The sequence below is a fragment of the Triticum dicoccoides genome, chromosome 1B (assembly GCF_002162155.2).
Source record: "Triticum dicoccoides isolate Atlit2015 ecotype Zavitan chromosome 1B, WEW_v2.0, whole genome shotgun sequence".
In the NCBI taxonomy this organism is placed as follows: Eukaryota; Viridiplantae; Streptophyta; class Magnoliopsida; order Poales; family Poaceae; genus Triticum; species Triticum dicoccoides.
The window spans coordinates 696,818,282-696,835,345 of NC_041381.1; the positions used below are offsets into that span (position 1 = coordinate 696,818,282).

Sequence of the window (17,064 nt, forward strand, 5' to 3'; positions counted from 1 at the left end):
GTCTTCAAGTGAGCTCAAGTTTTCCAACTGTGGAGGAAACATGCCATATATACTGTTGTGCTCAAGGTTGAGATATTTGAGGCTGGTTGCGCCACAAGCCCAGTTAACAGTGTCGAACTGCATTTGAACTGAACTGGAAGAGATGTCGATGATCTTGAGCCTGGTGAGGTTCGAGCGGGGCACAAAATGGCCTGTGAGGTTTGATCTGTGACTGTGATACCTGCTTTGATGGATAGCAGGGTTTCCCTCTCCCTCGTTGTATCTGTCTTGGGCCACCCTATTGTGGTTTCTGTGAGCAGGAGCAGGAAGAATGCAAGTGCAAAGCATGGTGGGTTTGGATCTGAAATGTGTTTCATTGCTGAACTTCATTGTTATAGGGGCGGTGTGATATGATGAGAGGTATTATCGCAGTCAAGACACAGTGGCCCGCGGTCAAACCAAATCGATGTTGGAACGAAGAAGAAAAAGAATGCGTTCAGCACTTGGCAGGATTGAGCGCATCAACATGGAGGAAAGAGGATCTAATTAATGGGGCAATTTCTTTGCAGCGCTTTGGTCTAGTTTTATTACTTCTCTGTCATGCTAGTGCTGGTGGAGTCAAAAAAGAGAAGGAAAAAAATGATCTAAAGAGACATTTTCTTTTTCCGTGGTGCTTTAGTCCAGTTTTGTTACTCTGTCATGCTAGCAGTTTGTAATCCCCACTGTGTGTGTAAGATGATTCATCGGAAAGTTATTAGTATGTTCATGAAGAGAAAAAGTTATTTCATCACCTTAGATTCTGTAGTAGGATGCACTGTAAAACCTCTCGACATGCAGAATAATAGCCGTCTGAGTCCTCACTGCAGCGCCAAAGAAAAAGAAAGACAAGGTACTGGAAATAATGCTGCTGCCTAAGATCAAACAGGTGTACCGGCACGGTATGTGCAGAAAAATGCCAGATGACTAGGGCTTTCCCGCAAAAAAAATAGAAAAAAAAGATGACTAGGGCAAAAAAATTAGGGGGAAAATAGAATTGTTGCTGCCCAGGATCGAACTGGAGACCTTCAGTGTGTAAGACTGACGTGATAACCACTACACCACAGCAACTGTTTATTTGTTTCTAATTAACACCTTAATTGTATCGTAAGTCCTATTATTACATTCCTAGCCTCCTTACCGTTCGTATCATCGTCCTGTTATCTTCACCGTGATAATATTACGCACCAAAACAACTTTTATCATTGTTTTTCTAAATTATAATTGTTAATAATACTTGTACTCCCTCTGGTCGGAATTAATCGCCGACAATTAATATGGGTCGAAGGGAGTGTCATTTTTTCACAAAGAAGGCGCATACCATACTGAGTTAGGATGGCTCAGCCACCTTACCGCCTCATCTAAGAGATCCACCCTTCCACTGCCCCTTGTTATAGTCCCATCATCCATGATCATGGAGCGATGGCGGACTCTGCCAAAGTGCCGGTGCTCGCATGAGACGAGAGATGATGCAAGGCGAGGTTGGAGGAGGGAGAACGTAGAGGTGGAGCATATCGGAATTTGAAGGTGGGAATGGAGGCCTTATTGGATATGGGTGGGTGGGCCGATTTTTTTGGGTGGGTTAGGGTAATCGACTAGAATAACTAAAGTTTGGGTGTTATTTATAAGAACTGTATAATTTGTGCCCGCGCTAAATGCAAATGGTGTTATTGTTTGAACTCTGACCACAAGATGGAGATCGTCAATGTGATTTGATGGAGATACGACGTTGCCCCCATTCTTCCCTATACCTCCAAGGATATAGGGTTCGCCCAACACAACATTACCACGGACTCGCCCTACCCGACCGGCCAATGTATTGCCTTTGCTCAGATGTGTGACAAAATATGAGGAGCGGATGTCTGGTACAATTGAGGGTAATTATATGCGACTGGATTTTCAGTTGCTGTTTATGTAGATATGTTGTCTTAAAGAAAGATAACTTGGCCAAGCGTATATATTTTTTTGAACGGTCACCGGGGGGAGAGCTTCCCCACCTGAATATATTACCACTCAATGGAAGTTCGAGTATTACAACAGAGAAAAGTTATCGTGATGGGTGGCACAATGTGGCACATCTTTGTCTCATGTCCACCCTCTCACTTTTGCGGCAGACTGTTCACGTTTGTTTCAATATACATTTAAAAACGGGTGCCTCAATATGTTTGGGAACTAGCTAACTATAAATGGGTTAGTGATAGGAGGCTCAGATCTGAGTGAGAGTGTGCCATTATATTAGGTTATATGGAATTGTCTAAATGATGTTGTTTCTAACCGTATTAGGCCTCGTACAATGCAACACGCTTAGGAAAGGTGTTTAGAAAAATAAATCAGTCTTTTTTAAGCACCGGTGCTTATCTGTAGAGGATAGACGCTTAATGGGGCGCCTCTCATGTAGAAATAGGCACTTATAAAACTCGATTTATTTTTCTAAGCACCTAACATTGTAGGAGGCCTTGGAGTTTTCAACTTCTTGTAAGCCAAATATCGAGTCCATACATGATGCTCACTTAAACATCAACATGTGAAGACGTGGGAGACTTTGTCTTATGTGTGCAGCCACTAGGAGATGATGATGTAGCAATATGATTGGTAGAGCATAAGTATGATATGTAATCTTTTGTTGTTGGTCCGCGATTTCCTTTCAATGTATTACTTCAATTTAATCTCGATAAAAATATGCTCGCGTGCGCACCCAAAGTACCGATAGAACATAACAAAGAAAGAAAGCAGAAATAAAGCTAGTTTATTGATGGAGAGAAAAATAATAATTTAATCAATCATTTCGTCCTGCTATATTATCATTGACATGCAAAAAAAATCCCAGAGGACCAGGGTCAAAAAAAAAGAGGAAAAAAAGAAATGCTGCTGCCCAGGATCGAACTGGAGACCTTCAGTGTGTAAGACTGACGTGATAACCACTACACCACAGCAGCTGTTGTTGTGCATATCTAATTAACACCTTAATTGTACGGTAACCATTATTATTAGGTTCAGCCTACATCCGTTATCTTCAGCACTGAATCTTCAGGTCACACTTCTCACGGATCTGTCTTGGCGAAGCTCAACCCTTACCTCAGGAGTCCGGGATCCGGGAAGGTAAAGCCGATAGTCGACCCAAAGGGGCCGGCCTTCCCCCTTCTCCCGCCTCCCGGGTTACAGAGGCAATTTGTTACCTTGAGACAGGGAGAGCCTCCAGCAAAATAGTTAGTTATTTTGCCTGTTCCTTTTGGAGTGAACAAACCAGAGACCCAGAGTAAAAGTTCATTTCAGGTACAGCTCATAGAACTACAAGAGATATACATTGCGCCGAACCATGTTTGATTTCAACGAGCATACAGTACAGATAGATTGCTCTCTGTTCATGAGGTTTATGTAAACTACGGAATCGTCGATCCTCCGGCGGGGGTTGGGTTGGGTTTGGAACTACTGGCATGCCTACTGCTTTGGAGCCAATCTGATTGGGCAGATTGCAAATGCCATGAGGCGTGCCGCAAAGGCCAGCGAGAACCGCTCATCCTCGGTCAGTGTCCTCTCTATCACCTTAACAACAGATGGATCCTGCCATGAGGGAGATCACATTTTATTGTTACATAATACAGATGTCTACACAAAGATGTTGATTAGAAAAGCAGACATGCTTAGCTCGAGAAATGAAACTATAAGATATATCTGTCTAATTAGCATAAAAATAGGCAGGCTGTATACCTTTATCTGCAGTTGGCTGGGAGCAGGACGAATCCGGGCGATGTCACCGACTCTGATCACATTGTTGACGTTTCCGTGTTCATCTGTCTCTGACGGCAACGAACTCGAGTGCCTCCAATTACCCCCAACTATGAACTTGTAGTAGTACCTGAACCAGTATGGGTTAGTTACTTGTGGGTAACTCTAAAGTATCACAGGAAAATTGATCATAAGTTGAACCAAGATAGAAAGATGGCATCTCTCTGCAATATTCTCATATAATACCAACTCCAAGGTACTGATGAATCTCGTTACTGATATTTTTTTTCAGAATCAAATAATTGACAGCTTACTTTCCATGTCGAAGTCGAACTTCAGCTTCATATCTGGATCCGCCCTTGTGGTTGCACTTTAATTTGTCTTTCCAGTTACTTGTAAAATCCCCCACCAATTCCACGTCCTCACCCTGGATAGCATCAATTCCGTCAGGCTAGTTAGTGATTATCAACATGAAGATAGAAATTAACGACAATGGTTTCACACCAAAATACTGCTCAATGGTGCATTCTGGATACATTCTGTCATGAACGAACTTACCTCCCGACCATTGTTCCAAACAAAGCACACTGAATGTGTAGGAGTGCCATCATGTCTTCCATTTTCGACTAATGCAATGAGATCCCAAGTTGCCCAAACAATTGCAGCTCTGTGTATTCAAATGAAACTTTAAGCTCCCAAAACCATACCACAATAACCAAGACAGTGGAAATAAGAACCAGACTGCTCTTATTAGTTGGGTTAATTCCCAGACATTAAGAAAACTATGTCATATAAAACTACCTGTCAGGCCTACATGAATGCAACCCAGTGATGAACTTGTGAGCAATATGAAGAGGTGTATCTTGAACCCAATGTAGATACGCAATCACACATGCTGGTGATCTATCATATCCAGTGGTACAAGTCACATATATACGGTAGTTCTTCCGTATCAGCCGCAAAAGAAGACCAACACAAAAATGAAGCTTCTTTCTCAAGTCCATGGAATCAACCTCTCTGAAAAAAATATAGAAATAGAGGGCATCTATAGTTCAATCACAAGCAGATTCCATAGGAAGTGCCAACTATATAGCAGCGACGTCATTTCTTAAACAGGAAAGTACAACACCTATCAAACAGAAGGGTATATAGTAAAGATAATGCTGAACATCACATACTATATTAGCCAGTATCTACATAACCCTACTTACTGTAAGTCTGTAACTACAAAATAAAGGAAAAATAAATATCTCTTTTAACAGGAAAAAGACTGCTGCAAATCATCATGATGTTATTCTGACGACAAGAATAAATATCTCTTTTACTCAGTGATATTATAATAGATTTAAGCACATCCAGTGTTGCTACTGCAAGGCACTCTAATGAACTAAGTTTTTCATTCTGATCTACGAGTGAGAAGAATAAAATCCTACCGAATAGGGTAGTTAATCATCAAGATGTTGTTCTGACGACAAGAATAAATATCTCTTTTACTCAGTTATATTATAATAGATTTAAGCACATCCAGTGTTGCTACTGCAAGGCACTCTAATGAACTAAGTTTTTCATTCTGATCTACGAGTGAGAAGAATAAAATCCTACCGAATAGGGTAGTTAATCATCAAGATGTTGTTCTGACGACAAGAATTGTTGATAGCCTCGGAATTTATTCCCCAGTTAATGCGCTCACTTTCACTTTGGAAATTCAGAACAGCAGTAATACCCTGGTGCCTTTTAAAATATCAGAAACTTAACTGAATGGTAAAAGGCCAGGTACAAATTGAACAAATAAGATTTCTGTTCATTGTGCTATGTCAGTGAACCTACCACCGTCTCTGATAACATCTTCACATCCTTTTGTGTTTGTATGCATGATCCAACATATATTTGCTCAGTAATCTGTGATAAAATACATCGAATATTCAAAGATTGCTATGCTGATTGACAGACTAATCCTAAAGTCTTGAAAGGAAATGCATAGCACCTTCATCACTTCATGTAGTATACATAGCAAAAGAAGAAGATGATACAGAATTATTTACCGACCTTGCTGTATTGCATACCAAGTGAATGATTATAGTACAGTTCACCTTTAGCACGGTCTAGGGCTTTAATGTACTCCTCCAAAGGAAAACTACCATGTGCCCATTCAGCGTCCATGTCATCCTCATCAGAGTAAAAGCCAACAATCTCACTCATCCAATTTGCAAGGTTCGTACTCCTCCTATTGAGTCCATCTTTCTCACTAGATAAAAGCGCCCATCCTTGGGAACTTAGTAGCCTCGGGGAAAATACAGCAAAACCAGATTTCCCATTTCCTGGAGATGATTTATTCAGCTTTGAGGACAAGATAGCACTATTCCAGGTCGGAAGAGAAACCCTCCCTCTGTTAAATAGGATATGATAATCTTCATTTTGATGCAACTGGTGTATTGGATAAGGCGCAACTGGCCTTTCAAGGACAAGATTGCATGGTCCTGACTCTTGTTTTAGAACCATCCTGCAGATACATTACAGAAAACATATGACCAAACAAATAAGTGCAAGTTCAAACTTCTAAGAGTGACCACTAGTTACATCCTACTTTCAGAGATTCAACATTAGTAAGTTTAATTAAGGATGTTCAAACCACTAATGTTTTGATGGAATGGTACAATTGGAGCATGCACAATGCAAAGTGCTTATGTGCGACTCAGTTTCGCCACATCATTATTCACCTACAAGTCCTATCTCCTACAATGCAAGCATCTCTTTGTAGGTGCTTAGATGATTTATTAAATATCAGCTGGTACTAGTTAAATGCATAAGTGCCTCCGAAGCATGGGTGCCTAGTCAACCACTCATCCTTTATAATAAAAAAACTCCTTGAAATGCGAATTGTTGCTAAGACGCACTCCTTTTTAAAACGGAGGGAGTATTATGGTTAAAGTATGCCCATACTACATAGTTTTGAGATGCCATACAGTTATGAATTGACACCACATATTTGCTCTAGGTTGCAACAGATGTACAGGATAACATAGCTAATATCAAGCAGAAAACCTCCTATCTAGCACAATGATTTTTTTGTGATACTTGAAGAATGCGAAGAAGGTTTCAGCAATAGAAACTTTACTAGTGCCATACTCCGTGTCACCTAGGTCTTTTATGCTGACAAGACCCTCGTTGTGGACAGTGCCTGCCTTCTTGAGAGTGTCCCCAACCATTATGATCCGCGACTTCTCTGCATTTCCCTGCAGCAGCAGCAGCAGCAGCAGCAACATTTACAGTTAGTAAATTTGCAAAAACCTTTCCAAATCAGAAATGGCCATAGCACACAGTTCAGAGAGATAGCTCATTCACAACGATATATGCAGAGAAACGGCTCTCTGGTTTTGGACAAGTTGGCAGTATGTCTGTCAGTAATCAGTATCCCTCTACCGTAGATTAGTGGCAAATTCGAGTGGTAATAAAAGATCAACTGAAGGGAAGTGAGGAACAGGAAGAATAACGTTGCAAGGTCGAATTTTTACCCCTCTCTTGAGAGAGTGTACGAAGACGCGGCCGTCGACGGCGAGCGCGAAGCGGAGGCCGAGCGGGCGGTCGACGGCGACCATGTACTCGTTGAGGTTCATCCTCCTCGCCGCCGCAGCGGGCCCCTCCTCCTCCTCCTTCTGGCCGCCCTCCGTGGCCGCCACGACGGCCGGCCCCCTCCTCCTACTGCTGCTGCGCCTTCTTGAAGAGGAGGCGGCGCGGACGCTGGACGCCGCCGGCGGAGGCGGCGCCGCTGGCCCGACTCCGATGGGACCCCGTGGGGTGAGGAGGGCAATGCTTGAAGGGGGCATGAGGCTGAGCGCCATGATTTGGGGATTGGATCGGGCGGCGGTGCTGATCGGGGGTGGAATGCCGGAGCGGAGCGGCGCGGGATCAGAGGGGCATGGGGATGGGAAGTGTGTGGAAAGAAACTGTAAGCGGAAGCAAAGGGAAGAGTACCACGTGCAGACATGGGAGACACGCTCCCGTGCTCCCGGGCCATCTCGGCCGTTGGATCTCTCCCATGCTGCCGTGTTAGATCTTACTCCTCCGTCCGGAAATTCTTGTCATCGAAATGAATAAAAATAGATGTATCTAGAAGTATTTTAGTTCTAGATACATCTCTTTTTATCCATTTTGATGTCAAGTCTTTTTGGATGGAGCCAGTACTAGATTCAATGGCCTTGTAGGGAAGTGTTTAGTAAAATAAACCAAGTTTCTTAAGTACCAATGCTTATTTACGACAGAAGTATCTAATAAAACATGTATTCTCTATAAATAAGCATCAAAGCTTAAGAAAATACTAGTAGGGTGACCCGCATTTGCGCGGCTAGATTAAGTACCGTATTATTTGTCGTTTCATATTTAGACACGTTCTTCAGCGCATAGCCTTGCTCATTATTATTATTATATAAATATGCACTTTTGTAGATTATAAAATGATTTTATTATACAAAATAAATTAGAAATTGTCCATTATTAAAAATAGTTTATACAAATATTATGACTGTGATAACTGGGAACCTCTCCCTTCTCCCAATTTTCTGGGCCACCCGATTCTGCGCACACACATTTGTTGCTTGAAAAAAGCGAAAAACGCACACACATTTGCAGCTTGAAAAAGGCAATAAAAATGCATTGGGAGGGGGATTGAACCCACAACCTACCACAACTAATTTACCAACAACAACCAACTAGGCTACACCATCTTATTGGTTGCTTTAAACTTACATGTTACTTGTACCTTCTTGAAATGAGATCGAATGAAACTGAAAATTCAAACAGACATACTCACTTGTCTGGGACTTGGAATTTTTTTTTTCTGGACGTTTTACACCAGCTCAGATGGTTAACAAACTCAAGCGTCCCCTGCCCTCCTTTTTCAGATGCAAATCACCATAGTGTTTGTACTTAACTTATCTGACATGAGGTTCACATAGTAGTTGTCGAGTATGGATTTTAACAATTTTTCCCTCTTGGTTAAATGTTACCGCGGTGTCTGGACTAAATTTATTGGGTATGATGTTCGTATATTACCATGCTATTTACATAGAAAATACCGTGCTATATTTTTCCAGAACTCTTTTCTCCTTGTTCAAAAATGTTACCGTGCTGTTTGTACTTAAGTTATCAGGTATGAAATTCTTGTGGTACCATGCAATTTACATAGAAATTACCATGCTATACTTTTCAGCAACTTTTTCCTCCTTAGTAAAAAATGTTACCACGGTGTTTGTATTTAAGTTATCAGGTATGGAATTTTTATTTTACCATGCTATTTAAATAGAAATTACCGTGCTATATTTTCAACAACTTTTTCCTCCATGGTCAAATATGTCACGGCGGTGTTTGTACTTAAGTTATCAGTATTGAATTCTTATATGACCATGCTATTTACATAAAAATTACTAGGGTACATTTTTCAACAACTGTTCCCCCCTTCCTCAAATTTACCGCGTTGTTTATACACAAGTTATCAGCTGAACAGTTCGTATATTAGCAATGCTATTTTCACAAAAAGTTCTCGCAAGTATATTTTTGAACAATTTTTTCATCCCTTGGTTAATGTTACAGCGGTGTTTTGTTTGTAAATTATCGATTACGTGGGAGGTATATTAGCATACTATTTACACATAAGCTAGCGACGATATATGTTTTTCGACAAAAAGTTTCCTGGGTCAAAAAGTTACCATGTTTGTATGTAAGTTATCGGTTATTGGAGTTTATATCATCATGTTATTTACATAGAAATTACCGGACAAGTTTCGAACAAAAAAGTCTCGGGTCAAAAAATCAACATGATTTTGTTTGTAAGTTATCAGGTATGGGTTGCTTAAAAACCATGTTTTTACATAAAAATTACCGGAGTATTGTTTCAACGGTATTTTTTCTCAGGTCAAAAATTATCGTGATGTTTTGGACGTAAGTTATCAAGTCTGCAATGCGTACATTACCATGCTATTACACAAAAATTGTTGTAGGTATATTTTCCAATATTTGTTTACCCTGAGTCAAAAAGGTATCATGATGTTTATATGCAAATTATCAAGCCTACGCTGCTTTAAAAATCTTATTTGATCAAAAGTTACATGTCATTTTCGACCACAACTACTATCCACACCAGGAAGAACCAGACACGCACTTCATGAAACATTTCTCGAGCCTACTAGGCAATGTAACCTTGAAGTGAAGTCTCTTCCTGCTCCTGCCAATGTTGTTGTCACATGCCGGTGGTGGTGATGCCAGCTAGATGGTCATGAGGGGCGCGGAGGTGAAGGCATGCTTGTAAGTTGGCTTCCCTAGGTAAAAGATACTGTGGTGTTTGTACCTAAGTTATTAGGTTTGCAACGCATATAATACCATGCTATTTACGTAGAAATTACTGGGGTATGTTTTTAACTTTTTTTCTCCGGTCAACCCATGATGTTTGTACGTAAGTTCCCAACACTGCGGTGCGTATATTACCAGACTTTTTACACAAAAATTACAAGAGTTTGTGTGTGAGTTATTAGATCTGCAGATCTTAAGTTTCCATGTTATGGAGATAGAAATTACAGTGGTAAAATTCAACAATTTTTTTCCCAGTCAAAGTTACCATGATGTGTGTTCATATGCTATCTGGTTTGCGGTGCATAAATTAACATGTTGTTTACACCGAGGTTATCAGGGGAATGTTTCAACAATTTTTTCATTCGGGTCAAAGTTACCATCATCGGTTAAAACAAATATGGAAGTGTGGAAGTTGAGATGTACGAAAATTGAGATGCCGATATATATAGTAGCAGCAAATTTTGAACACTAATCAGTTGTTTATAGAAGTGCCGGTTAATTTAGCGAGTGCCCAAGCTTTTCTATTTATGCGAGCACGAGATGGATCAAATCTTGGGTTGGATCCATCTGAACTCTGACAGCCTGAATACTTAGCTAATCACCTTGGGCACATGTGAACGAAATTATCTCAGTGGTACACAGCCTACATGCGAACCTGTTGGTCAAGGGATCGAACCCCACTTAACGATCGGGGCTGCCAGGCGAGATCGTGTCCGCAGACGTTGATGAGATCGTGTGAAAGTTTTGCAATCTGTCACACGGTTGCCACATACATATTTTGAATAATTATTATGCATTTTTGGTCATTACTATTGTATTATGCAAATTAGAACCCGAACTCCATTATTTTATGTATGAATGTTCATATAGAAACAATCTTCTGAATCTACACTTCTATGATTCAATATCAATATCTAATTGGGTACTAAAGACCCCGTATTACAACTTCTCGTGTGTCTTTCAGGGAGTTGAGAACAAATAACATAATCTAAACATATGTTTTCTTCCTTGCTAGGCTCATCACCATTGAAATATTTCATTTATAATATGTGTTCATCTAAAATATGTGTTATGGCCGATATCTAACATAGTGTTTTATTGCAGCATGCTCATTGAAATTTTCTAAATCATTAAATCTCCATAATTCTCGAAACAACTTGTATATTTTGATCAAGTCCATGCATGATAATGCGAGTGCCAATTGCTCGAGATGGCCTTCTGGCCAATGGATTTATTGTGCAAGTTGTCACAACACTAATGTGTATGTTAATTAAATGTTAGTTAAAGTTTTTGTCATGTATAGCTTATGGAACCGGACGAATGAACAAATGCAACGATTCTCTATTTGATGTTTCTTTCTTTCACATGAACACACTGCTTTCCTACCTGACACTCAATGGAAGAAAAAACATAAAGGATGTTCAATTAGTAATGTGGTCCATGATGTGACCATTACATCAGCATATGCAGTGTAGTCCGAGCTACTATTGCTTGTTGTCATGAGTTTCAGAATCCTAGTTTTTCACACGAATATGCTATGATATGTTGCCCTTTGGTCGGACCATTATAGTTAGGTCCACCATATAACCGATGAATGGGAAGATTCAGTCTCTTTTTTTGGCAAAAACAGTATAACTGAATATGTAGGCCACCATTGATGTTTCCAATTTATTCTTGTTGGAATTCTGAAGAAGACGCATATCTTTTTTTTTTTGGTTCATGCAAGATTTTTCCCTGCAAAGATATTTTTATTGTTAGTTTTTTTTGGTGCATACCATTCATGTATTAAGAGTGTGATAATGCTTCTTTTGGGTTATAAAGTAAGATCGGGCGTGACTTTGGTCTAAAGAACTTTTACTTTAGTTACTGGGCTTTATTAAGAGAGATGCATATACTAATGGGCTTGTTAGGAGGACTGTGAGACGTGTACATGTGTGTCCTTCTTCTTTTTCCTCTTTGTGTTTGCTACTTCCAACTATTTATTCATCCACCTTGTACATGTCGGTAGATAAAATAAAATAAAATAAGTTATTAACAAAAATAAAATAAAATAAGAACAGCGTCAGCGTAATTGTATATTTTTATATAAAAAAAGACTGACGTCATTCCACACTTCTGGCCCCCCTCATGCACGACTTAACAGCAACTTCAGGTGACAGGCCCGTGGCTTGGCCCAGCCACAAGTGTGGTGTGACTGCTTTTTGCCTCGGCAGAGGTATTTAGAACAGCTTTGCGTCGTCGGCAAATCGATGGCCGGATACACGCTATTTAAGCTGCAAAACAAGTTCTATAGCAGGCGGTGTGGTACTATTAATAGAAGAAGCGGAACAGAACGATATAGTCACGAGCTGGCCTGTCGATCGATCGGGTGGATTTTTTCGGCCCACCTGGCTTCTCGGGTGGATTAAAAAATGGGAGCTCCTATATAACGCTCTCTGCGGCAAAGAGTGGGCACGTCGCACAGGCAAGTCTCCGACTGGGCCGTCCCATCAGCTTACGCGTACTGTAGCTTAATAAATAGCTTCAGTGGGGGGTTTCGATCCCAGGATCTCAGGGTATTCACAGCAACCAACTACCGGCAGAGCTAGGGGTCGCCACTGGTCGTATTGCAACGCCAAACCTCAAGAACGAAATAACAGCACAGATTAATTTTTTTTTTGGAATTTTGAAAAGAAATTGTTTTTGAAAAGAAACTGAGTGCTCTGGGAAACGAAACACTTTGCAAATTTGTGTTTTTTTAACTGAAATATTTTCGAAAAATGGACATTTGTTGAACATCATGAACAATTTTTTTGATACGGGCACATTTTCTAAAATTTCAAACAAAATTTGGAAACGTGAACACATGTTGAAACTCCCGAATAAAATTTGAAAACATGAACATTATATGAAATTCGTGAACAAATGTTGGAAAAGGAACATTTTTTAAAATATAAACATTTTTGAGAATATGCAACATTTTTTGCATCTGTGAACACAAATGAAAACTCTAAACAAAATTCGAAAAAAGAACATTACAAACATTTTTTGAATTTATGAACAAATTTGAAAACAGGATTATTATTCGAACTTATGAAGAGTTTTTGAAAGGTGAAAGTTTCTTAAAATACACAAACATATTTTGAAAAATCACAATTTTTTTTGAACTTGTGAACAAATTTGAAATCAAGAACATTATCTAAATACACGAACAATTTTTACGGAAAATTGAACATTTTTAAAATTTATGAACATTGCACGAACAATTTTTGAAAATATAAGCACTTTAAAATTTGGAACATTTTTTAAATGCACGAACAATTTCTGAAATTTCCAAAATAATTTTCGAAAACATGAACTTTTTAAAATAAAAATAATCTTGAAAAAGAAAAGAAACAGAAAAAAAAAATAAAGAAAGAAGAAAAAGAAACAGAAAAAAAGAAAAAATATCGAAAGATACAGAAAACCGGTTCAGGGAACCCTCTAGAAGGTTCCCAAAACCGGTAGGCTAGCTGTGGTAAAATGGGCCGGCCCATTTCTAGCGCTGCAGGGGGTTCGCCTGTGCGTTGCGTCTACAGTTCGATGCAACGAGTGGCGAATGGGACTTTCCTTAGAAAATGGCGAAACCGTCGCTCGCCTTCTCTCCTCGGATCTAGGACAAGCATCACATCGGCTCAAGTTTGTGATGAATCGAGTTACTCGACAACAAAAAAAAGTTGTCATGGATTGCTGCTCCTTGTCCTCGACCTCCCAGCTTCCCATGGTGGCGGATCTGGCAGACGCGACGCGGCGCTGCTGGTGGCGACCATGAACGCCGTGGTGTGGTCGGGAGCGACACTGTAGAAGTTGCCAGGGCTGGCGGCGATGGCGACGGCGCTGTTTGCCACCATCTTCTGCAGGAGGACACAGACACCTGATGGTGGTTGTCAGCATAGAGTGGAGGCAGTGGCGGAGGTAGAGGGTGGCCAGGGTGGGCCATGGCCCACCCTAGGATTTGGAAATTGCTTTTATACCTATAGGAGAAAGGCTAGAAAAATAAAAGAAAAAATAAATACATATTTACAGTTGCACTGCTCGCCCACCCTGGCCCACTGGGCTAGGTCTGCCACTGAGTGGAGGCCGTGGCGTCAGGTCGGCGCCGGTAGGGGATCTCTTCCATCGGACGTGGGAGCCCGCGGGGAGGAGCCGGAAGAGCACGAGACACGTGCCGTGTTCACCGTCTCCTCTTCACGCAAGCAAAGCGATGACATTGTCCTTGGCGCCGAAGTTGCTATGTTGCCCCTGCCGTGCAGGCCTTTCTCCGGCGCCACCATCGGCTCTGGAGCGCGCGACAGTGACCTCTCCTTTGTGGTATCCCTACTGCCGCGCGCGTCTGGAGAATCAGCGCCGCAGGGCTCATGTCGTTCAGCGCGTGCCGACGCCTCAGGTACTTTGTTTGTGCCAGCGGTCGCCTCCCCTGGTGCTACTGGTTGGCGCTCATCCCTCTAGCTACTACTGGCTGGCGCTCATCTCATCTTGCGATGGTGGCGACGAGGACTCTGACTTGAACGACCCTCGAGGAGCGGTGAAGACGTGCACGACGACGATGGCGGCCAACAGCAAGATCATGGTCCCACTGACACGCATCGCCTGGTTGACCACGTCGTCGTCGTCGTAGCCCCTGGTCGGCTCACGCGGGCAGCGTGTGTCCCATCCTGCAGGTAGGGCTGGCGCGAGGATGATTGGGCAACGACGAGCGGCTCCCGGGAGGCATGTTATAAGCGGCATGAGGAGAGCAGCTGGCTGGGTCTTAGCGGCTTGCACGCGACTGTCAGTCATCTGCAGGTCCATGCTCTGCGAGAGAGATGATAGACGAGGGTCCCGAGGGTCGGCCAGAACAACAACAGCGGAACCCTCTACGCGTTCAGAGCCGAAGAGGTACGTCCACCGATAATTACTCCCGCATGGCGTAGCCCCTTGCACACCCCGAGAAGCCACTGGTCGTCGACAAGTCCGAGCCGAGCGCAATCCATGCTACCTCAACAACAATCACACCAAAACCGCCAAGACCGACGAAGCACAACGACGAGGGCGAGCGCAGTCACCGCAAAGGCCATGCTACTTTTGTTTCACATTTCCGGAAAGACCACCTACATGTACCAGCGAGGACACGGGCTCTGCCGCCACCCACACACACTCACCATCATTATGCATGAAGAACGTGAAGCCAAGACGACCACACAGCTCAATCAGAAGTATCCCGTGAAAGTAATTAACCAGAAGCCTTCCAGGCCCTGGGAATCAGGAGATCGCACAATTGTCACAGTCAGCCTGGCCGCACTAGTAGGCCATGGAGCGCACCTTTTTTATTATGGGATCTTGTAATTTTATTTCTCCAATGAGATTAATGAAATACTTGTTTCTTGTATCATATTTCTTTGTGTACTTCGTACACTGGCAGGCCCGCATACTTTTTTCCTTTCCCCGGCGTATGAGAGAAATACACTCCCTCTTCCTTTCTCCCAGAGTCTTCGATATTTTTCTCGTGTTAAACATCGATTAAACCCGTATGCAATTCCCTTTGTCCGGCGATATGTTACTTACCCGAGTTTCGGTCATCGGTATCTCCATACCTAGTTCAATCTCGTTACCGATAAGTCTCTTTACTCGTTCCGTAATACAAGATCTCGTGACTAACTCATTACCACATTGCTTGCAAGCTCTTTACAATGTTGTATTACCGAGAGGGCCCAGAGATATCTCTCCGTCACACAGAGTGACAAATCCTAGTCTCGATCCATACCAACCCAACAAACACCTTCGGAGATACCTGTAGAGCATCTTCATGATCACCCAGTTATGAAGTGATGTTTGATAACACACAAGGTATTCCTTCGGTATCCGGAGTTGCATGATCTCATGGCCTTAGGAATGGATACTTGATAGGAAGAAAGCTGTAGCAATAAACTCAAGTGATACAATCGAATGCTAAGCTTACGGTTGAGTCTTGCCCATCATATCATTCTCCTAAGAGATAAATGCACCATTCGTCACTGAACTCTCGTGAGATGAGCACATTGGTCGCAAAAGTCTCAAAACATGGAAAACGGGTCAGTTTGGTTTGCTATATGAGCAAACGGGTCACTCTCTTCTTTTGAGTCATTGGCGCTGCCCATGTGGCATTGTGAGACAGCGGTGTCTCGGTGTACACTTGCAGAAAACCCCTAGAAAGAAAAACATATTCAGTACCGACCCTCGATAGACCGCACTCCACCCCCCAAACCCCGACCGGGCGACATTAACGGCGGCTGGGTACCCGTCGGCGGCAATGTCAAGGTCATTGGCTGTCTCCATAGGTTGCGGCGGCGGAGAGGATGGCGAGGTAGCCGCCCCTCCTACAATAGCCGCGCTGGCTGACGACGGTGACGAATCTGCAGACACTGGCGGCCGCGGTGTTTGTGGTGAAGCCGTTGTCGGTGTGGTTGATACGGGCGGTCGCGCAGGTGCTGAACTTCTTCCTGGGCGGCGATTTCCCTGGGATGATGCACCCGAGTATGGTAAGATCTTCTCACTGATTCTCTTCCCCTTCCTTTGTGCCTCTCGGCAGTGTTTCCTAGGGTTTCAAAATTGGGGATTTTTTGTTAGATAAGTGGATGAATGTAGGTTTAAAATAGGGGATTTTTGTCAATACAGAGATTAATTTGTAGGTTTTCTTGCAATGCAGGGGATTTCAGTGATTTATTTAGCTTAGTAATACATCACAATGGATGGTTCTGTGGTGTTGGATCGAACTGTGTTTACATGCAGGAATCAGTAGATGTTTTTGATGGCTGTGACAAGGGTACATTCCGTTGTGCTCTGTGGATTGGATGATCAAGCAACTAGGATATGCTTTGCCATCCATGAGATTTCCAGTGTACTAGTTGGATCTTACCAAAATAGTAGTAGATGGTTTGAAGCAGATGAACTTGCAAATGGATGCATTATCTATGGCAGATTCAGCTTGTGCAAGAGGTGGCCACA

General features: G+C 42.2%; 1 protein-coding gene and 2 non-coding genes across 4 annotated transcripts; all 3 read right to left on the reverse strand.

The window, feature by feature from the left end:
- Positions 1 to 1,013: 1,013 nt before the first annotated feature.
- On the reverse strand, positions 1,014 to 1,086 carry TRNAV-UAC. Its single transcript has one exon. It is a non-coding gene; the product is annotated as a tRNA-Val (tRNA).
- Positions 1,087 to 2,878: 1,792 nt separating this feature from the next.
- TRNAV-UAC lies at positions 2,879 to 2,951 on the reverse strand. Its single transcript has one exon. It is a non-coding gene; the product is annotated as a tRNA-Val (tRNA).
- Positions 2,952 to 3,263: 312 nt separating this feature from the next.
- On the reverse strand, positions 3,264 to 7,680 carry LOC119349798 (phosphoglucan phosphatase LSF1, chloroplastic-like). Of its 2 annotated transcripts, XM_037617885.1 has the most exons (10): positions 7,254 to 7,680; positions 6,868 to 6,974; positions 5,788 to 6,241; positions 5,569 to 5,640; positions 5,344 to 5,465; positions 4,543 to 4,758; positions 4,300 to 4,408; positions 4,056 to 4,168; positions 3,724 to 3,871; positions 3,264 to 3,576 (listed from the first exon to the last, which is right to left on the reverse strand). In XM_037617885.1, exons 1-10 carry the CDS (start codon positions 7,578 to 7,580, stop codon positions 3,454 to 3,456), a joined length of 1,791 nt encoding a protein of 596 aa, XP_037473782.1. In that variant the 5' UTR covers positions 7,581 to 7,680; the 3' UTR covers positions 3,264 to 3,453. The 2 variants fall into 2 exon arrangements, with proteins under 2 accessions (XP_037473782.1, XP_037473783.1); XM_037617886.1 differs by lacking the exon at positions 7,254 to 7,680 and having other exon boundaries at positions 6,857 to 6,974.
- Positions 7,681 to 17,064: the final 9,384 nt, after the last annotated feature.

Bases quoted from the DNA above. Each gene is read 5' to 3' on its own strand.
- LOC119349798 (XM_037617885.1), bottom strand. From the start codon at position 7,580: ATGGCGCTCAGCCTCATGCCCCCTTCAAGCATTGCCCTCCTCACCCCA. The intron at 6,975-7,253 runs GTAAAAATTCGA...CTGCTGCTGCAG, and splicing joins TACACTCTCTCAAGAGAGGG to GGAAATGCAGAGAAGTCGCG. The intron at 4,409-4,542 runs GTAGTTTTATAT...TTGAATACACAG, and splicing joins CATTCATGTAGGCCTGACAG to AGCTGCAATTGTTTGGGCAA.